At 47.6% G+C, this 26,763-nt stretch overlaps 1 protein-coding gene across 1 annotated transcript in view; it reads left to right on the top strand.

Moving 5' to 3' along the window:
* CDC42SE1 (CDC42 small effector 1) overlaps nucleotides 1-24,619 on the top strand; it is a 104,851-nt gene extending 80,232 nt beyond the window's left edge. The window contains exons 3-5 of the mRNA XM_078668313.1: nucleotides 16,554-16,664; nucleotides 18,909-18,993; nucleotides 21,415-24,619. Coding sequence (XP_078524439.1) covers nucleotides 16,554-16,664; nucleotides 18,909-18,983 — 186 coding nt within the window. The 3' untranslated portion in view covers nucleotides 18,984-18,993; nucleotides 21,415-24,619. The remainder of the gene's footprint in view (nucleotides 1-16,553; nucleotides 16,665-18,908; nucleotides 18,994-21,414) is intronic.
* Nucleotides 24,620-26,763: the final 2,144 nt, after the last annotated feature.

Raw genomic sequence — 26,763 nt, 5'->3', positions numbered from 1 at the left:
GTGAAATTCCAATGCATAGTGACATACACAGCGAAAGGAGGGAAAGTATTTAATCAGAGTCTAGGATCTAAAATTGACACCTTGGTACTTGAAATAGCAGAATTAATTTGTGAGACTCTTAATAAGAAATGCTTAAACATTATAGAGGATGCACATACACCACCTAATTAGAAGTACTATGCTTTAAAATGGAACAGGTGCACTAAAAGGTACATGTGCGATCATTTGCAACAGCGTTGAACAGATCAAGCTATAATGATGAGATATCTGACCAGTGGCCGCATCACCTCGCTGCTATTTGAGCAGTGTAAAAAAACCAACCGTGCACATTTAGCATGTTCTCCACGGGGCTGAGTTACACAGCACCGTGGAGAACATGCCGAGGCTCCCTGGTACTGCCTATGCGACCAAACAGGCCGCTCAGACCAATCACGACACTGCTCATGCGATTGGCTGGGAGCCTGGGTGCTTCCAGCGCTGCAGGGTGCGGTAGCGGAGGTTGCAAATAAAAGATATCCAATTTCCCGCCCCCCCTTATCCCTCAACCCCCTGTACCGAAGCAGCCGCCACTGTCTCTGACACACTTTATCGGCCGTATACTTAGCTATGCCACTTTAAGGTACATCTATTGCTGCTTCTATTAAAAGTATTAATAAACAAAAACTTTTCCCCATTCCACTTATCAAAAGATTCCCAGAGGAAACAAAGAGTATCCTCCGAATCTTCTACCTTCTTCACAATGGAATCTAAATCTAGTGCTCGCAGGACTGATAAAATGGTCTTTTGAGGAGCTTCATTAAAGCAGCTAACTCTAAAACGGCATTTTTAATTTCTATTGTCGCTTTAAGAATGTGAGCTAGACGCAGGCACTCGCTTTCAGAAGTCCTACTTCTCCAGTATTAGGGGTGTCTTTCATAGATTCACATGCTTGAATATTCCCCGTCGTCGAAGTGGGAGTCCCACGGTACATAAAGTAGCAGTAATATATGCATACATAAGTAAAATTATTATAATTATAAAATACATATACATATAAATATATATATATCTATAATACAAAAAACTCAAAAGTACCATAGAACTGAATAGGCCCGTAGAAAGCCTAAGGGAGAAACTCAACTTAGCAACATATCAGTGTCATTATGTATTGGTCCAAATTCCAGCCAATCAGGCTGCATTTCCCTCTAGAACCTTCTCCTCAGAAGCCCAAGACCTCAGATTTTCTACTGCACGTCGTGTGAAGGGAGTCTCCCTGAGCTCTGCTCAGTTTTTCTTCTACTCTAGCTGTTATTTCTTCAAAAATGTCTTCAAATAAGAAATCTTTGTTTAAAGCCTGCCCTTCCTGTGGAAAACTGCGCCTTTTTCATGAGGATCCTCACAGTAAATGCATTTACTGTCTCTACCCAGACCACGAGGTTAAGAACTGTAAGTACTGTCGCACTTTTCCTCCAAAGACTCTGAGGGATAGAGAGGCCCGTCTCCTTCTGTGGCTACAGAAGTTGAAGACTTCGGAGTCTGTGGTTTCTGATGTGGAAAGTTTTTCTTCAGGCATTTCCAGATCCTCTCAGAAGCGTGGGTCTGAAACTGAGGTTCCATCTCCTTTTCTTAAGAAGAGTAGACTGTTGGAATCCTCCAGGCTGTTGACCCACAGGATTTGCTTCAGGGCACGTGTATGGGACCTGGTTCTCTGACGTCTGCGCCCAAAGCCTTGCCTTCCACTCAGAAATTTGGCATTGGCTCGTCGACGCGACCGTCGGCGTCTTCGACGACGAAGGCTGTAACCTCTACGACGAGAACGACATGTTCTATGTCATCCACTGCTCCGTCGACGACGATCACCTCGTCGACGTCAGCCCAGGAGACGAGACCCATTACGTCGATTATTAAGACCTCGTCGACGAGTGTCAAGTCGGTACCGTCGACGAAGAAATCATCGTCGACGCTTCTAACGTCGACGCGGACACCGTCGACGGTTTCGTCGTCGAAGCAAAAAACGACAACGAAGACTAATTAGTCTACAAGAAGCTCGTCGACGGTTCCATCATCGTTGACGACAACCTCTTCGACGGCGCCTCCGTCAACGGCCATCACATCAGCGACGACGACTCCGTCGACGGCTATCCCGTCGACGGTTACGGCGTCATCGACGACCAAAGCTCCAAAATTGTCGACGGCCCCGTCGACGGACAAGAAATCTTTGTCGACGACGAAAAAATCTTCAATGGCAGCGCCTCAGGTTGGTCGTACCACTACTGCTACAGCTACCCCTTTTACAGTGGTTACTGCTTCTACCTTGAAAACAGTGCCTCTCATTCAATTAAGTCCAGTAAGGAGTGGAGCCAGTCTTCCATAAAAATTGTTTCAATCTGGTGGAGAAGACTCCGACCATGATTCGGAGGTGGAACAACTGTTTGAACAGGCATCTAGTCCCTCTGATTTGCACATTAAGTGCAAGGAGTACAGTGATGAGGGTGATGATGTGGAATACGTCGAAGGTGGGAATGATTTATTTCCTGTTGACGATGCAGAACCAGTAACTTCAGAACCAGTTACGCAAATACCTTTGTCTTTAGTCAAAAATTTGCAACAAATGCTTGATGACTATAACCGCAGGTTTCCCCCATCTACACCTGCTTCCCCAGCACCACGACCACCTCCCCAGCCTCAACCTCAACCTCCACAAGCACCTGCTCCGGTTCCACCGCGTCACCTGAAGGAGCTCGTCCTGATACTGACAATGAGGATCCTGCTCCTCACGATACTGATGACGTCGATATGAATGAGTGGGACAATTACAGGGCTCAAACACCCTCCACTCCGCCCACCTCACCTCTTGCATCGCCCCCAGTGGACATCGCAAACTTCCATAATTTAATGGTCCGTGCTGCGAAACGCTTTCATCTCACTGTCGAGAAACAGCAACATGAGAGTGAATGCTTCCTGTATGATTTTAAGGATGTGTCACAAAGACAATCACACACAATTCCAATTATTGACTTTATTTGGACGGAGGGCATTAAACTTATGGAACATCCGAATTCCGTCCCTGCAGTCTTACCCAGATTGGACAAAAAATATAAGGCTCCAGCGTCCGCTCCAGCCTGTTTGGTATCACAGCCAAAACCAGACTCTGTTATTACTCAAGCAGCACAGAAAAGATCTCGTAATCCGGCTACACCACTCACATCTCCCCCTGATCAGGAAGGCCGCAAGCTGGACTCTATAGGAAAAAAGTTTACTACAATGGTGGCCACTACTGTCAGAGCAGCAAACACCTTGGCTATTCTGGGCGGTTATGACCGCCAGATGTGGTCCAAGATTGCCGCACTGATTCCTCAAATGTCTCAGACAATCCGTGCAGAAGCACAGGCCATTATCCAGGAGGGAGAGGTAATCTCGTCTGAAATTATCGAATGCGCTCTCGACATTTCATCCACGGGCTTTCGCCAATTGGCTGGAGCAGCGGTCTTGAGGCGTCAAGGCTGGCTGAAATCTACCACCTTTCGCCCAGAAGTACAAGCAAAGGTCCTTGACTTGCCGTACGATGGAGATTCTTTGTTTGGCAAGCATGTGGACGATGCTCTTGAGGCGATCCAAAAGGACACTGACACCGCAAAGTCCTTAGCTACTCTCCAATATAAAAAGCGGCCCTTTCGGGGAGCACGAGGTAGAGGCGGTGGCTCCTCTACTTTTCGTGGATCAGGCCAGTATCGCTCATACAATACCTACAGCGATAACCGCCAGAGAGGTTCTTACCAAAACCAAAATCGTCAGTCTTCCTCCAGACCTTACCAAAGGAAAACAACTTATAGAGGTGGTGCAAACAACAAAAAACAGTGACAGTTTCAGTTCTTTTCGTCTGCCGACTGCATCTTGGAGGTCGCATCTCAAAGTTCTTTTACAAATGGTCCGAAATCACCTCCGACCAATGGGTCCTGGACGTTGTTTCCAAAGGCCATACCCTGGAGTTCACAAAATTCCCTCCCACTCGTCCACCTTCGGGGCCACCCTCTCCCCACCTCAAGGAACGTTTGGCCCAGGTGAAATTAATGATCCAGAAAGGGGCCATCGAGGTAGTGCCGCTAGGTCAACGCGGCAAGGGATTCTATTCCCGCTTTTTCTTAGTCAAGAAAAAGTCGGGAGAATGGCGTCCAATTTTGGATTTACGGGCCCTGAACAAATTCATCCTTTCCAAAACTTTTCAAATGTTAACTCTGCTTCAAATCCTGAATTACCTCAATCCAGGGGAATTCTTCTCAACGATCGACCTCCAGGACGCATATTTCCATGTGCCAATTCACTCCAGACACAGGAAGTATCTGCGCTTCAAGGTCGGACACCTGCACTTCCAATTCAAGGTCCTACCATTCGGCCTCCGTTCAGCACCGAGGGTCTTTACCAAGATCATGGCCCCGGTAGCTGCCTTTCTACGCCTTCGAGGCATACAATTTATCCATACCTGGACGACTGTCTCATAAAGGCTCCGAATCTTCAACTGGCAATCCAGCATACACAGTCTTGCCTCTCCCTGTTTCAAGACTTGGGCCTTTCCATCAATTGCCAGAAGTCACACTTTCGCCCATCTGAACGGCGAGATTTTCTAGGAGCCTCGCTAGATTCTCATCTGGCAATGGTTTTTGTCTACCAGGAACGACAAGACCGTATGCTCCAGATGGTACGATCACTCCAGTCAGAACTGTACGTTTCAGTCCGGATGTTGAAATCATTCCTCGGCATGGCCTCTTCTACCATACAGTTGATTCCCCACTGCAGACTACATATGAGGGTCATCCAAGAAGAGTTAGACAAGCAGTGGAAGCAGATCTCGGGATCGTTCAACGACAGGATCCTTCTCACGCCCCGTATCCTAAGGGCTCTGGAGTGGTGGGCTCACCCTCCAAACATTTCAAAAGGTCGGTCTTTTCAAGACACTACTCCAACTCTAACGCTTACGACCAATGCATCCTTGGAGGGCTGGGGAGCACATATCGAAGGCCTATCAGTACAAGGAAAATGGACCGCGGTCCAACGCACTTGGCATATCAACCGCCTGGAGCTTCTGGCGATCTTCCTTGCCCTGAAGTCTTTTCAAAGGATTGTTCAAGGTCAATCTCTGCTGGTGAGGACAGACAACACCACCAGCATGCATTACCTGAACAAGCAGGGCGGCACCAGGTCCCTTTTGCTTTCCCAACAAGCACAGGAGATATGGAATTGGGCGATTTGTCATCAAATTCATCTCACAGCCATCCATGTGCCGGGTGTTTCCAATGTTCTGGCAGATTCACTCAGCAGATCTTTCTCGAGCAATCACGAGTGGGAACTCAATCAACCAACTCTCGAGTTCATCTTCCGCCAGTGGGGCCAGCCGCAAATGGATCTTTTTGCGACTATCACCAACAGGAAATGCCAACGCTTTGCAAGTCTTCATCCCCACAGAGAGTCGAGCGGAAATGCATTTTCGATCAGCTGGTTGAACGCATTCAGCTACGCTTTTCCTCCGCTTCCTCTGATTCCACGCTTGCTACACAGGATGAGGCTTCACCCTGCCACATCATCCTGATTGCACCCAAATGGCCGCGGCGCCCATGGTTCTCGGATCTGCTCTTGTTCTCCCAGAACGGGCCAATTCCGCTTCATCCACTGCCTCACCTCCTCACGATGCAGCAGGGGCAGATTTGCCATCCGGATCCGGCATACCTCCAGCTCCATGCCTGGAACCTCAACACCATGAATTTGCGCGTCTGACCATCGACGCTGACTGTAGAGATGTGTTGGCGCACGCCCGTGCTCCTTCCACCATAAAAACCTATCCGTTGAAGTGGAAGCGTTTCTGTGTCTGGTGTCACACCAAAGCCTTGGATCCGATGACCGCCAAACCAGAACAGATCCTGCCTTTCTTCCTATCCCTTGCGAAGTCAGGACTTTCCCACTCCACTTTAAAAGAATTTTTAGCGGCTCTCTCCCGCTTCCGCCATGATGGTTCGACCTCACTGTATTAATCTAGAATCATCCAACAGTTTTTCAAAGGTCTCTTCCGTATGTTTCCACCCATTCGGCGTCCTCCGCCTGCTTGGCGCTTGAATCTGGTTTTGTCTCGGCTCCTCCTACCTCCTTTTGAACCCATCCACTCAGCAAGCTTAAAATTCCTCACGTGGAAAGTTGCCCTATTGCTCGCCTTGACATCATCCAGGCGTGTCGGTGACATTCAGGCATTCACAATTCAGCCTCCTTTTCTTCAGTTTTCAAAAGACACTGTTACATTACGTACTAATCCAACATTTATTCCGAAAGTTCCCAGTGACTTCCATCTCAACGAACCAATCATTTTAAGAACTTTCTTTCCTAATCCACAGTCTCCTGCGGAACGTTCATTACATTCCCTGGATGTGAAACGTTGCCTTATATTTTACATTCAACGCACTGCATCCTTCAGGAAATCTGATCAATTGTTCGTGGCCTACGGCCCGATCTGCAAAGGACAACCTGTTACCAAACAAACTATTACTAGGTGGATTTCCTCCACCATTACCTTTTGTCATCAACGGGCTGGCAAGCCTCTTCCAGCTTCAGTACGTGCTCATTCCACTAGAGCTGTGTCAGCCTCTACTGCCCTCTTTGCGGAGGTACTTCTGCGACACATTTGCAGAGCTGCTACGTGGTCAAGCAGCCATACTTTTACGAAGCACTACTGTCTGCAGTCAACAGACGCCACTGATGCAGCAGTCGGACAAGCGGTGCTGCGGAATCTTTTCCATTGAAGGTGAGCCTCTGTTGCTACCCGCCTCCAGTCATAAAGGTTTTTCTCTTTAATATATATATATTTCTTATATGCTTCAATTTACTGTTACCTTTATGACTTATATGGTGCTTACTGCTTTCTACTCTTATTCAAGCATGTGAATCTATGAAAGACACCCCTAATACTGGAGAAGAACATAAGTTACTTACCTGTAAACTGTTGTTCTCCAGTATTGGTGTCTTTCATAGATTCACATGCGACCCTCCCATCCTCCCCTCAGAGGCTCTCTTCTCCTCAGGCACGTTTGGTTACTCTGTGCTACGAAAATCTGAGGTCTTGGGATTCTGAGGAGAAGGTTCTAGAGGGAACTGCAGCCTGATTGGCTGGAATTTGGACCAATACATAATGACACTGATATGTTGCGAAGTTGAGTTTCTCCCTTAGGCTTTCTATGGGCCTATTCAGTTCTATGGTACTTTTGAGTTTTTTGTATTATAGATATATATATATTTATATGTATATGTATTTTATAATTATAATAATTTTACTTATGTATGCATATATTACTGCTATTTTATGTACCGTGGGACTCCCACTTCGACGACGGGGAATATTCAAGCATGTGAATCTATGAAAGACCCCAATACTGGAGAACCACAGTTTACAGGTAAGTAACTTATGTTCTTCTCTGTCTTAAGACCTGGTTATTATGAGAATGCATTGTACAGTTGCCACCCTTTTTTTCCTCAGAAGCCAACAAATGCAGCAGAAAGAGCAATATGAGGATTGTAAGACGAGCTATAATGTTTTTCTAGCCCAAAAAAGTGGCACCCGAAAATCCAAACATTTCTTTCTGGTATGTGCACCACTAACATTCGGGACAGTGGTCACTAAGGGAACCATTACCAGATGGATAGCACAAAATATTTAGGCCTCGTATAAGTTGGCAAATCTCTTGAAATGGGACCAAATGCCAATTTTTGCTCCAGTGAATCGTTAGAAGCGATACGCATGAGGGCAACATGGTCCTCTAAACACACATTCACTAAATCTATTGTGTAGAGTGTAGATATAAAAACACAAAGAAGCAGTAGTGGGATAATCAGTACTGAAATATTTGTTTAGTTTCACTCCACCCTCACATCCTCCTCCACTGGGGAAGTAATACCTCTAAGTAAGCAATGCACAGCATGTGAATCTAGAAGAGGGTAATGCTGCAAAAGAAACCAGGTACTTTCCCTTAAGAATTGGTTTGCAATGAGAAGCTGTGCTATATTCACTTCTGATGCCCCGGCCTTCCACGCGAAGAGCGAAGAGTTGTGTAAATAATTTTAAGTCCAGATAAAAATACCTAAAATAAAGATTTTGTTAAGGTGCATTATTGGCTTACATCTGACTTTACAATGAGTCGTATGGACTTCGCCTGGGTTGACGCCCATCAGAAATAGTTTGGACACCTCTTTGCGTGCTCTCAATCAGCGCAATGTAGGACTTATGTGAAATCTATTCTGAGCTGACAACCCCATTCTTTCTATCCATTAACTTTTCTACCAGACCATCATTTCTTCTGCTTTCTGTAATACTATTCAGCACACATCCTCTCACAGACTTCTGGTCAACCAGCAGCCATTTACTCCTTCCTTCCTACTCTTTGCCTGTCCGCATTAGTCAGTGGCCTTCATAACCAAATTGCTGCTAATGTGAGATCCTGAGAATTCAATTCAGTTCTCTTGACCACAAGGTCCACCTTGCAACATGCAGACTGCATTGAGATATGGATTCATTTCAGCTGTCAAAACCTGCGCAGTTAGAGGAAGAGGCCCCCCCAGGTTTGGCGCTGTGAAGTAAAGTAAGTGGTACTTGTGGAGAAATTTTACAATGGCAGTCCTAAGAAAAAACGGAAAAGTACCTGGCCTGTACCCATCCATGGTCGCAAACAAGAACTCTACATTCTCATTGCTACTCCAATCCATGAAACTCCTCCTTCAATCTAGCACCATCCCAACATTCGGTGACATCCTCACAGGGTGCCTCCACTCTGGCTGGCTCTGGAGCATTCTCCCAAAGAAAGCTCACAAGATTACTTATTTCCAGACTGAGCAGGACAGAAAATAACCGGTTTAAATGTTTTCTTACGAGTCGACAGTCAAGTGCTGGTATGATCATCACTCATGGGATAATTGTTCACAACTTATTTTTAATCCGGGGATAAATTCACTTCTTTTCACACTTCGGGGCTTAGGCGGTTGATAGATGTTACCATCATTTACACTTTTTTTTTCACCACTTCACAGGAGCTTAAGAGTTGGGTCACACGCTTTTTTTGGTCAAGAAAGTGCCGTTGATGACGGAACGAGCAAACTTGTGAGTACCAACCAGTAGCTCTGTTAGACTGGGACCTGGAGGGTCGGCCGAGCACAAGGGGAGAGGCCTCCGGGGAGGGCCGTCTCCAGCGATCGTACAGACAAGTAACTTCCCCCCCACAGATGGACACCACACGAAGATCAGCTTAACACCTTTTATAGGCAATTCTTGAGTAAGGTAGTACGATACAAGGAGATCAGGACACGATGATCCTCTCAATTCTAGTCTCTGTTAGGGAAAAGGGGTAGCGGGACAGTCTTGGTACCTACGGGTACTGAGGTAAAACGGGGGTAGCTCACAATCCTCGAGCTTGGTGTTCGGACGGGTCAGACCGCGGCAGCGCCAGCAGGTCCCGAAGAGGTCGTAGGTGGCAACGGGCCGCGGCAGCGCCAGCAGGTCCCAACGAGGATGACGGTTACACCGGGCCGCGGCAGCGCCAGCAGGTCCCACGAGGATGAAGGTTGCAGAAGGCTGCGGCAGCGCCAGCAGGCAGGACGATAGTTCACAAGGCAGGGGTGCGGCAGCGCCAGCAGTCCGTCAAGGATGAGTTCTTCTCGGTGTCTCTCGACTCCAGGATACAACTGCCTTCCTGCTCTGGGGCTGCCTCGGTTATAGGTCTGGCGCCCTTTGATGTCCGGCCCCTCGCACTGGGAGGTCGGGAGGTCCGGGATGAGGGAGTCCAGACACCCAGCAGGGGGGTGGAGCCAGCACCCGGGGAGGCTGGGGCGATCGGCACCTGGCGGGGGAGAGCCATCGACACTTCTTTCTCCCATTAACCTGCCAAGTGGTCCGTTCATCTCCTGGGTGGATGGTGGTGCCGGGATGTCGGGGCCCGGCCAGGCCCAGGGTTGGGGTCGAGCTGAGGCCACGCGGCCGCGTGGTGCAGTGTCCAAGATGGCGGCTGGGCCGGGCAATGGGATTGACGGGGGCTGGGGCCCGTGGCACAGAGATATCCGGGAGCAGGCGTCCCGGAGGGGACGGGTTGCGGGTTGCTTCTGCGGGTAGCACCCGGAGAGCCGATGTCGGGGCCCTGTCATGCGGGGAGGGAGCGAGCCCTTCGTGGGGCCTGTCCAACATGCGTCCCCCCCAGCTGAAGGCGGGGAGAGTCACCCATCCTCTTGGGGACTCTCCTCGTCGAGGCGGAAAAAGCGGGACAGGCCATCCTTGTTGGCGTGGTCTTGGCCAGGGCGATGCTCCACCGTGAAGTCCATCCCCTGCAGGGAGATGGACCATCGCAATAGTTTGGGGTTCTCTCCCCGCATTTGCATTAGCCATTGCAGGGGCCGATGATCTGTTTGTACCCGGAAGTGGGTTCCGAAGAGGTAAGGCCGGAGCTTCTTGAGGGCCCATACTACTGCGAAGGCCTCTCGCTCAATGGTGCTCCAGCGCTGTTCTCGGGGCAGGAGGCGTCTGCTGATGAAGGCCACTGGTTGGTCGACTCCCTCGGGGTTCAGTTGGGAGAGGACGGCCCCGATGCCATGGTCTGAGGCATCAGTCTGGACGATGAACTCACGGTTGTAGTCGGGGGCCTGGAGCACAGGAGCGGTGCACATGGCGGCCTTCAGCCTCTCGAAGGCCGCTTGACAGTCGGGAGTCCAGTTGACTGTTTTTGGGTTGGTCTTGGATGTGAGTTCCGTGAGGGGCCGAACAATGCTGCCATAGTCCTTCACGAACCGTCGATAGTATCCGGTGAGCCCCAAGAAGGCTCGGACCTCGGTTTGGGTTACGGGGGGACGCCAGGACTGGATGGCAGCGATCTTGAGCTGGAGGGGGGCCACCAGACCGCTCCCCACTTGGTGTCCGAGGTAGGTCACGGACCCCTGGCCGATTTGGCACTTGCTGGCCTTGATTGTGAGGCCGGCCTGTTGGAGGGCCTGCAGGACCCCTCGGAGGTGGCGGAGGTGGTCTGACCAGTGGCGGCTATACACCGCGATGTCGTCCAGGTATGCGGCGCTGAACTCTTCGAGGCCCGCCAATACCTGGTTCACAAGTCGTTGAAACGTGGCTGGAGCGTTTTTCATGCCGAAGGGCATCACTCTGAAATGGTAGTGTCCATCCGGGGTGGAGAAAGCGGATCGTTCTTGTGCCCTGGGGGTGAGGCCGATCTGCCAGTAGCCCGCCGTCAGGTCGAAGATACTTAGGTAGCGGGCCGCCCCCATGCGGTCAACTAGGTCGTCGGCTCGGGGGATGGGGTGAGCGTCGGTTCGGGTGACAGCGTTCAAACCCCGATAGTCGACGCAGAACCGGAGCTCGGGTGTGGTGCCCGGGGCCGCAGCTTTGGGGACCAGTACAACCGGGCTGGCCCAGGGGCTGTCCGAGGGTTCGATGACTCCGAGGGCGAGCATCTTGGAGACTTCTGCTTGGATGCAGGTGCGTACCCGATCTGGTACTCGGTACGGCCGGTGTCGGATAGGAGGACTGTCGCCAGTGTCCACGTCGTGCAGGCACAAGGGGGTGACCCCGGGTGTGAGGGAGAATAGGCGTGCAAATTGCAGCAGGAGGGCCCGACAGTCTTGGCGCTGCTCCGGGGTCAGGGCCTCGGAGAGTTGGACCCCGTCCACTGAACCATCTTTTTCCCCGGCCCCCAGCAGGTCAGGGAGGGGCTCGGAGTCCTCTTCAGCTCCACTGTCTGTGGCCATCAGCAGGCTGAGCTCCGAGCGCACGAAGTGGGGTTTGAGTCTGTTGGCGTGGAGGATCCGGAGGGGGTTCCGGGGGGATTCCATGTCGATGAGGTAGGTGACGGGGCTCTTACGCTCGATCACCTTGAAGGGCCCCGTCCACTTGTCCTGTAAGGCACAGGGTTCGATGGGGGACATCACCCACACCTGCTGGCCAGGCTCGAATTCGATGGAGGAGGCCTGTTGATCGTACCACTTCTTCATGTCCTCCTGACTGGCCTCAAGATTGGCTTTGGCGAGCTCTCTGAATCGCCGGGCCTGATTACGGAGGGTCAGGAGGTACTTGTAGACGTCTGGAGGGGTCTTCAGGGGGGCCATTTCCCACTCTTCCTTAACTAGGCTGAGAGGCCCGCGAACAGGGTGTCCGTACAGGAGTTCGAAGGGGCTGAAGCCGAGGGACTTCTGGGGGACTTCTCGGTAGGCGAAGAGGAGGCACGGTAGTAGCACGTCCCACTGGCGGCGTAGGGGTTCCTCCAGCCCCTTGATCATCCCCTTGAGAGTGCGGTTGAATCGCACGACCAGTCTGTTTCCTTGCGGGTGGTAGGGGGTTGTGAATCGGTAGGTGACTCCGCACTGTTGCCATAGGGATTTCATATATTTTGAAATAAAGTTCGTGCCCCTGTCACTGACAACCTCCCTGGGGAAGCCCACTCGAGAGAAGATCCCCATTAAGGCTCGACCTACCACTGGTGCTGTTACAGTTCGAAGAGGAACCGCCTCAGGATAGCGGGTGGCGTGGTCCACCAAGACCAGGATGAATCGATGCCCTTGTGCTGTTCGGGGGTCCAGGGGCCCCACAATGTCTATTCCCACCCTTTCGAACGGGGTGGTCACAACGGGGAAAGGTTGCAGAGGGGCCTTGAGTTTGCGGCCGCTCTTCCCGCTGGCCTGGCAGGTCGGGCAGGACCGGCAGTGGTTGGAGACGTCATTTCTCATTCTCGGCCAGTAAAAGTGAGTCACCAGGCGGTTGTATGTTTTGTCGTGCCCCAAGTGTCCAGCCAGGGGGACATCATGGGCCAAGTTCAAAAGGAAGTCTCTGAAGCGGAGGGGCACCACCAGCACTCGACTGGCCCCCAGCTCCGCTACTCTTTGTTCGCTGTACAGTAGGTCATTGTCCCAATAGATCCAGTGGGCCCCTGCGGGGTCTCCTGCGCTCTGGGCGAGCGCTTGCTGTCGCAGTCCCTCGAGGGAGGGACATGTCTTTTGCTCTTGCCGGAATTGTTCTTGGGTGGGCCCCCCTTCCTGACGCCACTGAGCCAGGTCCGGAAGGTCTTGGGGCTGAGCGGGCTCTTCTTGGGTTTGTTCCGGGGTGTCGGTAGGGATGGAGTCTCCCTCCGGAGCGATCGGGGGAGGAGGTGCTGGCCATTCGGGTTCTTCAGATCTAGGGATGGTGTCGGCGGCCATGGACCGGGTTGTTACGCACGCCCAGCCCGGGAGGCCTAACATCCCCAGGTGCTCTCTTCTTTCAACGGCTGCCCACGGGGAACTCTCGAGATCGTTCCCCAGGAGGCAGTCCACGGGGGCATCGTCGCGGACAGTCACTTTTAGCATACCGGACACTCCTCCCCATTCGAAGGGGACGCAGGCCATCCGACACAGGCTCTCCGAATTGTCGGCTGATCGGACGGGGCAAAGAACGTTTGGCAGGATTTGTTCTGGGGTCACCAGGTGACAACGGACGGCCGTCACACTGGCCCCTGTGTCACGCAGGGCTTCGGCCTTACGCCCATTTATGCTCACCCACTGGCTGTACTTCCTGGTGTTGGCTGGTAGGGGAGCCCGCGGGATCAGGTCTCTCCCCCCTAGGCAGGCCAGGGTCATGGCGGCAGGTTCCCACTCGGGCTGCTCCTGCTCGTACTCTTCAGGCTCTTCGGAGACTTGCTCTTCTCCTAGGGCGGCGGCAGCCACCTGGCGGGGCCCGGGGGTCTGGTTCTTTGGGCAGGTCGGGTCACTGGCATAGTGGCCGACTCGCTGGCATCGATGACACGTAACGTTGGCTCGGAACCCCGGGCGCATCGGGGGGTTGCCCCGGCCGGCCGGGGGCGGGGTGTAGTTTGCAGGAGCGGCCGGGACGGCGTCTCTGCCCCGGCCCGGGCCTCCTCCTCCTCCTCGGGGACGATGATGACCTTGGTTGGTTCTGTTCTGCTCGTTGGGCCCACCCCGGGCCACTCTGGTGTTCTCCCATCGGTCAGCCTCGGCGGCGAGCTGCCGGGGGTCAGTCAATTTACTGTCGAGGAGGTGCTGCCTTAGCGCGACGAAGCAGTTGTTGGAGAGGTGCTCCCACACAATGAGGTTGAAGAGCTGTTCGTAGGTTGTCACGTGGCTACCCTTGATCCATCCCTCGAAGGCTCGGCTGAAATAGTTCACATATTCTATCCAGGTTGTACCCAGGATGCGGGTGCAGTTGCGGAACCTCTGGCGGTACATCTCGGGCGTCAGCCCATATCGACTGAGGAGGGCGGCCTTCATGTGGTCATAGGACGTCATTTGATGGTCCGGAAGCTGCAGTAGGGCATCACGGCCTTCATTGACGAATCTCCCCCATAGACCGGCTCCCCAGTCACTTCGAGCGATCCGGTGGGCAGTCATGGCGATCTCGTAGGCCTTGAACCACTGCTGTATGTCGTCGTTCCGATAATATTCACGGACCACATCTTTGGGGATGTGGACCTTCTGTTCGGTAGTACCTGGGGGGCGCGGTTGCTCGGGCACCCCTAGGTCTTTGTTCTGTTTGCGCATTTCTATCTCCGCTAGCTTGCACTCGTGTTCGTATGCCAGTCTTTTTTCTTCGAGTTCCCTCTGTCTCTGCTTCTCCTCTCGCTCTTCTTGGAGCCGTAAGTGTTCTAAGTTCATCTTTTGTTCTGCCAGTTTCAATTCTCCGTCTAATTTGAGCCGTGCCAGCTCTAACTCGTGAAGTCTATTTTTCTCTCGTTCTCGGATCTCTTCCCGGGAGAGATCCGTTCTCCTTTCTTCCGTCAGAGCGGTGTTTGTTTCCGGGGCTTCGGGGTCCCGGGGTCCGGCGGTATTTGTCTCTGCCCAGGATTCTAGGGCGTGTTTGAAGTCCTCTTTCGTGCTCAGACCGGTGGTAGCAATGCCTAGTTCTATGCAAAATTGTTTTAGCTCTCGGTGATTGTACTCTTCCAGTTTTTCCATCTGGAATTTCTCTGCAGATCCGCTCTCTCTGGTCGTCATTGTGGATTAGTCGTAGGGTGAGTTACTTTCTGTACGGTTACGCGTTGGTTCGGGTCGCGCCGCTGGCCACCAATGTTAGACGGGGACCTGGAGGGTCGGCCGAGCACAAGGGGAGAGGCCTCCGGGGAGGGCCGTCTCCAGCGATCGTACAGACAAGTAACTTCCCCCCCCACAGATGGACACCACACGAAGATCAGCTTAACACCTTTTATAGGCAATTCTTGAGTAAGGTAGTACGATACAAGGAGATCAGGACACGATGATCCTCTCAATTCTAGTCTCTGTTAGGGAAAGGGGGTAGCGGGACAGTCTTGGTACCTACGGGTACTGAGGTGAAACGGGGGTAGCTCACAATCCTCGAGCTTGGCGTTCGGACGGGTCAGACCGCGGCAGCGCCAGCAGGTCCCGAAGAGGTCGTAGGTGGCAACGGGCCGCGGCAGCGCCAGCAGGTCCCAACGAGGATGACGGTTACACCGGGCCGCGGCAGCGCCAGCAGGTCCCACGAGGATGAAGTTTGCAGAAGGCCGCGGCAGCGCCAGCAGGCAGGACGATAGTTCACAAGGCAGGGCTGCGGCAGCGCCAGCAGTCCGTCAAGGATGAGTTCTTCTCGGTGTCTCTCGACTCCAGGATACAACTGCCTTCCTGCTCTGGGGCTGCCTCGGTTATAGGTCTGGCGCCCTTTGATGTCCGGACCCTCGCACTGGGAGGTCGGGAGGTCCGGGATGAGGGAGTCCAGACACCCAGCAGGGGGGTGGAGCCAGCACCCGGGGAGGCTGGGGCGATCGGCACCTGGCGGGGGAGAGCCATCGACACTTCTTTCTCCCATTAACCTGCCAAGTGGTCCGTTCATCTCCTGGGTGGATGGTGGTGCCGGGATGTCGGGGCCCGGCCAGGCCCAGGGTTGGGGTCGAGCTGAGGCCACGCGGCCGCGTGGTGCAGTGTCCAAGATGGCGGCTGGGCCGGGCAATGGGATTGACGGGGGCCGGGGCCCGTGGCACAGAGATATCCGGGAGCAGGCGTCCCGGAGGGGACGGGTTGCGGGTTGCTTCTGCGGGTAGCACCCGGAGAGCCGATGTCGGGGCCCTGTCATGCGGGGAGGGAGCGAGCCCTTCGTGGGGCCTGTCCAACAAGCTCCATGGATGGTGCTTCCGTGAGGCACTTTCTGACTGTTCTCACAATTTTCCTTTGGTAGGTGTGAGAACAGCTGTGGATGGTTGATCATTTTTTTTTATCAATGAGGAACACATATAGGTGGCATGACTAGATAATTAAGCAGAGCCATACCTAGGAGTAAATTATAATACCCGTCTAACAGATTTTTTCAAAGATTACAATGTGTTCCCTACAACCAGGTTTTGTTTGTGTGAAATGATCCTCACTCATACCTGCTAAAATAACATTGGGTCCATTGTACTGGTTTTACTCTTGGAGTATGGTTGTCCTATGCAAACCATAAACCATGTGAGTGGTACATAGAATTGCTTGTCATTCCTCTGTGTTTACCTTTTGCTTTATACATGTTTTTTCCATGTTTGGCCGGATCTAATCGCACCGGACCGGTGTCTTCTTTCTTGCAGAAAAAGAAGAGGCGGCGGATCGATCGGACGATGATTGGGGAGCCCATGAACTTTGTGCACCTGACGCACATAGGGTCGGGAGATATGGCAGCCAACGACGGCCTTCACATGGTACTGTACCAGCAGACATTTTCCCCATAGGGTAGGAGTTGGGGCACTTCTGAGCAGAGGGTACAACACTATAGCTTGGCAGCAATGGAATGTCTGGTTAGAAACTTAGTTCCCATCAGCCTGTGTTAAGTGCTCGATGAAATTACTCATTGCTAGTGAACGAGATTAGAGGTAGAACTCTCACGGCCTAGTAGTCGTGTCTCACACAAACTGTAGAGGCATATTTGCAAATGTTTGCTGCAAGATTCTTCTGGTAAATATGCCTTCTTTGAAAATATGAGGAAGCGTGGTAGTCACAAAGCATTGAAAGGGTCTAGAAGATTATATGGATTTCTGCAATGTGTATTGTTGCATAGTATGCCCCTCATGAATATGCAGCAGCACTGTGCACACATAGTTTCTGCATTCGATGGAACAGACCACATCTGTGATAAAAGTACGTAGACTTTCTAGTGACTGCAGTAGGATGTTCCTTAAAGTGAATCTGGCTGTGAATCTCGTAGCAAAAGAGGCCCTGAAGTAGCACTCTTCTACCATGATAATTGTTTTTATTAATTAACTGTTGCATTGTGGAGTTACTCCGGTCCATTAGAAATTTGAACCTAAAAGTCCAAGCGTCCAGAATTCGAATGGAAAAAAAGCGAGGAGTGTTGCATTTTATGCAGCCGCTTGGCACCTTTACTTTCATATTTCTTGTCCCAACTGCTCACCGTATGGTTATACACTAATACTTAGTGTAAATGCCAGCAATCTAAGGATGTCGGTTCGTGGCTGTCGGCGCACATGCTGCGTTTACTTGGCCATATGTCACGAGTAGTACGCAGGCCTTGCAACGAGGTCATGTTTAAAGACCTCTCCTCCTGTATCTCGTCTTACTTTGTAGGGTCAGTTGACTGTCAGCGAGTGGTACAGAAGAAAGGTGCACTGTCTGTCCGGTTATGGTAGAGCTGGAGTTTCTTGCATATGAAAGTGTCATACGAGACCTCCGTTCTCCTCAAGTCTACCATATGCTTTCTGTCATTATGGTATGGTTGTCTGCCTGGAAGATGATGCTTAGGTAGGTCAAGCTGTGTTGAATGTATTCTGCTGTTATCCTGGGGTAGGGTCCAGATTTCTTTGCTGCCCTTAACACATGGTTGTTTTTCAATCTTCCCTGAGTGTAGAGGAAGTGGTTTGACCCAGACATTACCAGTAGAAGAGTGGCCAGGTTAACTTGCAATCTATATATCCTGCCCTTCTTCCACATAAACCTGCCCACCGCCACCACCTAATGTGTGCATTTGTGTAGACCAGATGAAAAGTACTAAGATGTGAGAGCCAGTGGTCCTTTGGAAAACTGGAGTTTGTGGTTGCATACCTCTGGCCCCCATAACTTTATCTCTTGCTCTGTAAGCTGTTTTCTGATGATTCTGCTTTGCCTGGGGGCATCCTATGACTTGGGCTGTAAGGACAACTTGTAGAAGAGTCACTATGGTGAGTAACGTATACAATCCTTAAAGGAGTGAAGCCCCGCAAGTGATTGATAGGTCTTGCTGGTGCGCGTACTACATGAGCACTATCATCGGAGTAGGTGCTTAAAAGGAATTTCCAGATACCGCCCTTCCTGTCAACCAGTCATGAAGCATAGCACTCGGTGACAGACTCCCAAAGTAACACCCGCTGTCAACCAGAAGTGTACCCAGCTCTCCCCAGTTAACTCACTTGTAAGATTGAAGCGTTTCAAGGATTTAGAGTGCCCGGTCCATGGGGGAGGCTAGGAGCACAACTAAATACCCAGTGTGCATATCCTCTGATTGTGCTGGTGTGCACCCTTTGATGCAGTTTGCACAATTGACTGCGATATGTTTGCATGCACACCTACTCTCCTACCTTTGTGAAACCAAATCATGGTGGAATCTAAATGCCATACAAAACAGGCGGGCAGAGACCGGGAGGAAAGGGTTCATGTATTTTTCAAGGTGTCGGAGATGGACAATATTTGCAGATTACTTATTTCTTTGCCCCAATGGGCTTTGAGTTCGCCTTCCCACAAGTTGATGAATGCAGGGGTGCTGACAGAGTAGTGCGGGTTCCTACTCAGGGCTCCAAGGTGGATCCTGAAGCCACCATATCATTCCTAGTACAGGGTGTAACTCCACTCTAGTGCTCCAGAAAGTGGTTACACACACATGTATGGATGGCTTTGTTCTGGATACAGCTCAGGCCATTGTCTAAATCTTGTATTTCTCTGGCTCTGATTTTCAGGCAGGTTCAGTTCAAGAGCAGATGAGATCCAAAGGTGGACGCGACCGACAGCGGAACAGCTCCCGAGTTTTGTAGCCCAATCAGTGTAAGTGTGTCATGTTTATGTATTAAATTATAGAAATGTTTGCAGACTGTGCAGCTGACTGTTGTGTAAAAAGTGATTAAATATCACCAGACTTATACTTTCTGCTCTTTTGTTGATATGTTATAACACCAATGGATTACATTTAGGGCCTTATTTAGATTTTGCCCTGGGGGATATTCCGCAATAACATAATGGATAAATCTGTTAAAATATGACGGTTATCCCTTCTGTCTTATGACGAGTGCCATAGGCTATGACTAATTTTTAATGTAGCAGTTTGGACTTCTGCCATGTTAGTGAACGAGTACCCCTTCCTTAAATTGTAAATAATACGCAGCATTTCCTGGGTTTCAAAGATATTAGTTCCCTATTTCTACCATGCCCTTTTCTCTGTTCTAGAGTTTTTTCAATAATTTTAATTTCTACTGGAAATACCCCTAAAAGAGCAGTCTTTTGCATTTTTAAAAGCTCCAGTACGTTTTCCTGGAAACTTTTAAGTCTCAGAAAGGCAATTTGCATCTGTGTTTTCCATCGAGCTGCTCCGTAAGCCACAATGCAATGAAACGCAGAAATTGAAGACTGATCACATCTACCCACTGTTATGGTGTTAGGCATTGTGTAGCACAAATCTGATGTGGTGATACCCTTATACTGTAGTCACCTGTCTTTGAGGTGGCAGAGCACACCGTTCCAGAGCAGCCTGTCATCCTGTGATATGTTACAGGTAGTGTGCTCGGTTCATCTCCAATTTGTAGTGTCCTGTTCATTGAGACAGTAGTGTGTGATTTGGATCTCCAAGTTGTCTGCCAGAGGACATTCATCTGTTGACTCCTCTTCCCTGAGGCAGGTAAAAAGCCCTTGCTCAATGGTTAAGGTATCTCTAGGTTGGATGTTGGTTACTGTGTGGATGTTTGTGCAATGTTCCTTGGTGGTAAATGATGGGAGCAATGTCATAGCCCAGTGTATGGCCTATTCATGCTGTGGTGAATGCATTGTGTGATGCTATATGAAAGACAGAGGGAGCTGTATATAGAGATATGAGAAAGGTATATAAAGTTATGTATTTTGTTTTGGTATTTGTGTTTTTAGCAATGTTGTGCTTTTCACTAAATGAGCATATCAGAGGAGGTTACGCCCATTAATTCAGATGGTGACATCAGCATAAACCTATAGAACCTTAAAGGCTTGGATTTGACCTAGTACTCCACATAAATAATAAATACGTCTGGTTAAAATTAGAATATCCAGGTCAGTTGATGACAGGAGTAGAGTCTAAGAAACCTTATAAAGGTCCATATTTTGGCTAAACCCCTCTATAGAACAGACAGTTTGCAGCATTGATTCACTTCACAAGCCTCTTTATGCTCCTAAAGGCGGACATGCCCTCATTAGGATCACACATTTTGAAATCCTATATGAACAGAACTTAAGATGTCGAGCCATTGAGACCTTGTCCTCTTGTGTTTGTATACATCTCTTTTGATAGTTTAGGGCAGTTTTTTCCAAACTGGCATTCAACTAATTGGTATGCCGACTCATAATATGGCGTAATATATGACTAACAACAATGCTTACAACTATCAGAATAAACAAACTCTGGCCTCCATTGGGGAGTTTTACACCCATCCACAAAGAACGTCAAGTCCGTCAGTCAGTGCCATATAAATCGAACAGTACGAGGGACTATTTTGCATCTCAAAAGTACACTGAATCATCACACATTACTTTCTTTATCTTATAGTTTGTTTAGTCTTCTCATTGCAGCTGTTTTTTTTTTTAAGGTCCAGTCAGGACCTAAAATACAAGCTATTCCTATTGGCTTTGCCAATGCTTGTTATTTTCACCCAGTTAGAGTAATAAGAGATTGTTACAATTTAGAATTTTCCATTGAACCTCCTCTGCTTAACATTTCCTTCCACTGGAGAATAATTTGACTGAATATCCTTATAAAAACCCTTGTTAGGGGCATTAATGTTTAACACGATGGATGTTCAAGTCCTGAAACTTCACAATAGATGTAAGCTACACCAGTTAGCTGCAGGCAGAGAGGTGTTCGTTCCTTATGTATAAAGGAATCCATATATCCACACTACCTTAAACGCTGCATTAATAAACACATATTCCCACATAAATCCAATATCAATTTATTTTGTGACACTTGTGATATATTATGCTCGTATGTGAATTTAAGAAAGATTATTCATATGTTGCTAGTGGGCACATGATGCATATAATTGTGTGTAATGTAGACTGCATTTTCCAGGGTCTGGTGCTGAGGACATTAGGAGTAAATGGTGAAACACAGATCAAGCACATGCAGCCCTTTCGTAGGTTTTTCACTCAAGGTTTGCCATTGCATATTTGTCATTGACATAAGCTACTGGAAAACTAACAGGTCAATGCTTTTTTTTCCCCCCGCAGGTTTTGTGCGATTTTAATCCGAAGTCCACTTGAACTGCCAGCTTGCTGAACAAGAGAAACCATGGCTTGCTTTTTAGTCACTTGCTAAACTATGCCTACTGGTCCAGGCTACGGGATTTTCTCGAGTATCGTTCTTTGCTGCATACCACCAGGCGAGCAGCCTTGCTCTCGCTCCATTAGGATATTGATAAAATATCAGACCTGCTTTGCACCCAAACCGCCCAGTAGCAGTTCACCCAATTTAACATCATTTATTTTGTACACTTGAAGACTTCAGGTTCAAGTGTCCTTTCATGGCAGTAAAAATGTGTTTTCTGTTCCCGAAGTGGTGAATGGAATGAATTGCAAACAAATACCAGGTCTGCAAGTGGTTCTGTTTTAATTTTATATAGTAAGCATAAGTCAAACCTTGTACTAGGTAGATAGTTGTGGTAAATCAAAGGATGCCTTTTTATATGAGCATGTTAAGTTCTATAAGAATAAATATTTGAGCTTCTTAAGAAATTGACAATGCAAAACCATTCCCAAAGTTAATCATTTTCTTTTTAAAAAATAGTACTTGTTGCACTTGCAAGGGTCGTTCATATTCATGGTGAGTGCCTTCCATTTTCAGTGTGCCTATCAAAACAGTCTGGCTGTAAAACTAAAAAAAACAAGCATAGGTGTTTAGCAACAGTGCTTAACAAGATAAATAAAATACATAGGAAGTACTGAACATGTACAACTGTGATGCGGCTTGGACCAGAGTTGGGAGTCGCTCAAATTAGAGCTACATGTACAGTCAGGAGGCTCAAGTGCAAAAGAAATTCAGAATGGGAGCCTATCTCAAGGAAGTGCCAGTATTAAATGATTCAATACCTTGCGGTTCTATTTTAAGAATGACGCCACAATATTCAGGCTTAATTGGAGACTTACAAAGGCTGCTCCAAGAAACCACTCACTTAAAAGGAACAATCATGAATTAGTATGTGCTCCACAAACCAAGTACCGTATTTAGTGTATATGTGTGCTTTATTCTCTCTCCAAAGTGCGTGGGTGGAAAACGTTGATCACTTTGGCAGAAGCCCGCTTCCGTGTGGAGCAAGAGACAAAGTACTGTTCTCTTTGCCCAAAATTTAATGGAAAGTTACTGCAAGTGAACTCCAGCATTGCCAGAGCCGCCAGTTCCCTTTCGGCAGTCAGCTGACAATGTTACTATAGCTCACAATGAGACCACCATCCCTTTTGTTGTTTGCCCAAACACTATTTTACATCCTTCCGTAGGCCTGTTATATCCACAGGTTACGTACGGGTGTTTATAGTGTTTTCCCACTCAGTTGTGTCATTTAGTCCTTCCTGAAAAGCTTGTGTTCTAGTTTTTAATCCTTCTAGCCTACAGTGGCGGTTCATGTTAGGAATTGATCATGGTCGTTCAATGGCTATGTATGAATGCGCTCTTTAAATAGCACAAACCTACTGAAAAGGCAGTGGTGTGTAGTTCATACAAACTCCCAGTCAATGTGTGGTTGGAGAGGTAGCAAGTTTGTGGACTGCTCCTGCATCATGATATAGTATTGTTCTGTCCTAATCCTTAAAATCGCCTGAGCCACCCAAAAAAAACAACTTGCTTCTGAAAGTGCACAGGATTTATTCTTTTTGCATCACAGAGCTGTGGACTTGAGATGGATGGGTAGATCGGTGGATGGATAGATTAGAAATCTTTTACAATCTTGGTCGTGTCAAATGAGCACCTGATGTTTTTTTTTCATTTTTGAATGGGAGAGAACTGGCACTTCTTGGCAGTAACCGAGCGAGTGAGTACTTGCACTTCTATATTCCCATGTCAAGCTCTTCCTGGGGCTGAAAGTTCATCTGGGTCAAAAGGAACAGTTATGTTTGTTCGGCATAGATCAGTATTTAATGAAATCGACCCAAGTGCAGAATATAGTCTGGATTGAAAGTTTGTTAAAATATCTTTGGTAACCTTGGGATACCAAATTTCAATGCGCATTATCTTGATTTAAGCACCCAGTAATGAACATGCCACGTAAGAAGCTTATTAAAGGTCCCCTACCTCTCCTAAATGCAAGACATCCCGAGTTTGCACTACAACACAGGCCAGTACAATTTGTAAAATAAGTTGTATAGTTGAAATATCAGAAAGTATGCTATTATAACATCCCTATTTGAAGAGGCGCGAAACCCAAAACACACATTTGTAGTATTCTGACTCACCCTCCATAGATAAGGCAATTCATTCAATGGGTGTATAATCTGTATATCATCTTGTGACACTCATAGTTAGGAATACCTGTGAAGCTATGAAAACTTGTCTTTAAAAAATGTTCTACATTTCTGAGGTTATCTATGCTACAAGCGTATTTATGGTTGTAACAACCGTTGGGTGGACATAGATGCGGGCTTGTCTTCAAAGTGCATGTTCCTGCTTTACGGCTGGACACTTAGGTCAAAATTCAGTGTGGGTGTGAGTTCACCACCATAGTACTTGAGATAACTTAAGCACCCAATTGTGCATTGTGGCTGTTGCATCTACGACATTCTTTGACTAGTACTCCAATGATGGCAGCTTTGCTATTGCTTAAATAGACTTTGGAACCATAAACTGGTTGTTTAATGGGTCCAAGAGAAGCATAAACATCAGTACTGCTTGAGAATGGTGTGAAATGCTCAATATCACTGGCCTGTGGAAAAGTACGTAGGAAAGACAGAAAAGTTGGAATGGCATGTAAAATCTTGCGAGTTCTACAGAGAGTAAGTGGTAACACTGTTTTCTATCAGTTATCCGACAGGCTTGTCTCTCCCTAAAATTTGGTAGGGCTGGCATTGCTGGCTGTTCTGGAAAAGAGTGCAGTTAAAGAAGCAGACCAAACTGTATGGGGGAAAAAAAATTGCCATATAATCCTAGGCAGGCAGAACATCGGCATGGACCTTGCTATGACTGATTTAAAAAGGTGTATTTCAAAATTTTGAAAGCTGCTCTCCTATTTTTCCCATAGACATACCTTAGATCAGTGTGCGTTACTGAAACTTATTTTTATCGGGAAATAGGCATTGGCTTGATGGCAGCAAAATAGCATTGAAAATAAATTAAATCAAAATACTCCTTTACACAAGCATGATCTCCTTGGTTAAATATGATGCAGTAATGTAAGATTAGTCGTCGACAATTTTGCAACAAAAAAATAAATAAAATCTCAACATGAAACCGATAATTCAATTTTTGTTAATGCGCCGAGCAAGTTTTACTACTTTACGATTGAGAAAACAAGACTTGCCACTTGCTGAACATTTAAAGTTATGTGCAAATTATCAACATGGTTCTGCTGTATTGAAAGCCTTTTGGACAACTTTGTTGATACAATGTATGTATTGTGAACATCATTAATATGTGAATCGCAATCCTTAAGATGGCACGTTATGTTTCAGTGGTATTTTCTTTTCTGTTAAGGATGCATGTTCTGAAACGCACAATAATGTCCAATTCTAGGAGAACTTACAGTGGGCCGTTGGTGATTTGTAGGTGTTCCCAACACCCAAACATAAGAATTTCATGTCTGTCTTTGCAATGCTTTTATTAGGGTCTGAGTGGGCTCGGGATTCTTTGTCTGAGTCTTGTAGTCATAAAATGTTGGTTTTTTTTAAAGGAGAGTGTTCACACCAGACTTTCATTGCACTGCTGGGTTGTGCATATATATACTAGTTTTCAATACTGCTTAATTGAGTACGATTTCCGTGATGTGACGTCTTAGCTTCTCATCCTCAAGTTGTCCTGAAGGAGTGCTTATCAGATTTCCTATTTGCCTTTGGTGGTATACAATGCTTTCATGGTATATGTATATTTTACTTTTGTTTCTTTATTGATTTTAACCTGCATTGAAATGTGCTCCATGAGAAATTAGTTGATTGGAATATTGCTTGGAAAAAAATGCTATTAGTATACTGTTAAATACTCTTCTTTACAAAGCTTTCATGTCGGTCTGTGCATATGATAGGGCTACAAATTTACATAAATTGCAATTTTGTTCATTTAATCGCAAATATTGAAATGAAAGGATTCTGAACTGAATCATCCTGATAATTCTGACCAGCTATTGATAAATACGTTATATTCTTATGTGGGCACCTCCTCAGGACAAAACAATTCGCTTAAAATAACAAACCTACTCCAAAGAATGTAGCGCACCTGAGATGATTGCTGTAGGAATTATTTTTGTGTATTTTGTAATATTCTTTATAGAGCGAGTGTCCTGCTAATTAGCTTGCTTATTTGTTAGAAATTTGTCTGCTTCTTATCGGAAAATTCATTTCACAGTAACTTTAGCTGCAGACTTGTGGCGTTTCTAAATCAGTTGTGTACCTGCTACCAAGGATGGTTATGGCATATAGCTCAGAACTTCTCCAGAGCAGTTCTAAATTTTCTGGACAAATCAAATGCTGAATTTGAAAGTGTAATACCTTAGTCTCAGACAATTCTTGTCATTCCATTGCAATTCAGCACTAAGAACCTATTACCCTCAAAATCCTAAAATGTTTTTCTAACCACTGTAGATAACAGTTACACTTTGCTAAGCAATTGTCAGTTAACTGAAGAGTATGTCAAGTGGCTTTACTCCAAAACCTTACTACAAAGTTTAACATTTCATATCTAAGCAGATATGTAAAGTATTTGTTTACATTGTTACATGGAAATTTGAAGCATCTTAGCATCTCCATCATAACCTCTATTTTCCTTTCCACGTAAAATTCTCAGGTGTACCCTTTTAGTTCTTACTTGGTGAAATACTCTACTCATAGTAAAGTTCTATTCCCATCATTTGAGAAATGTTTGAAAATTATCCGTTAACACACTTGCCTAAAGTGCTGTAATTTTTGTCAGACATCAAATATCATGAATCAAACCAGGGGTGTCTGACGAGCATGTTTTTGTCTCCATGGAAGAACACAAAGCCAGGAGTCCATTTCTGTTGTGCTTGTACAGATCTTAAAAATGAAAAATATCAGTGCCAAAATAGCTTTTTTAGAAAATGAGTACAGACAAAATGTTATATTTTTTCCAGAAGACCATTATTCTTACATCCTTGGCGCAGTGAACCTTCTGATATGTTTTTGCAAATCAAAGTTACCCAAATCAAATCCTCACATGTACATTTTCTTTTTGATACAAAATTAATGATCAGCGCTAGACAGAGTTTGAAGCTTATGGAGGCTATATTGTGTGCATTATTTTGATTTGTTTAAAGTTTACTCAAATGCCAGATATGTGCAAAAACTAGGGGATGTGGGAGGGGGTAGAAAGATTTTGCTTTGTGCAACAAATAGTAACTTGGTAAGATGTATTGTTTGTTCTGT

Source organism: Lissotriton helveticus, chromosome 12 (genome assembly GCF_964261635.1).
Source record: "Lissotriton helveticus chromosome 12, aLisHel1.1, whole genome shotgun sequence".
Taxonomy (NCBI): Eukaryota; Metazoa; Chordata; class Amphibia; order Caudata; family Salamandridae; genus Lissotriton; species Lissotriton helveticus.
The sequence above is the reverse complement of the archived record's forward strand: the minus strand, read 5'-3'. Positions and strand labels throughout refer to the sequence as shown.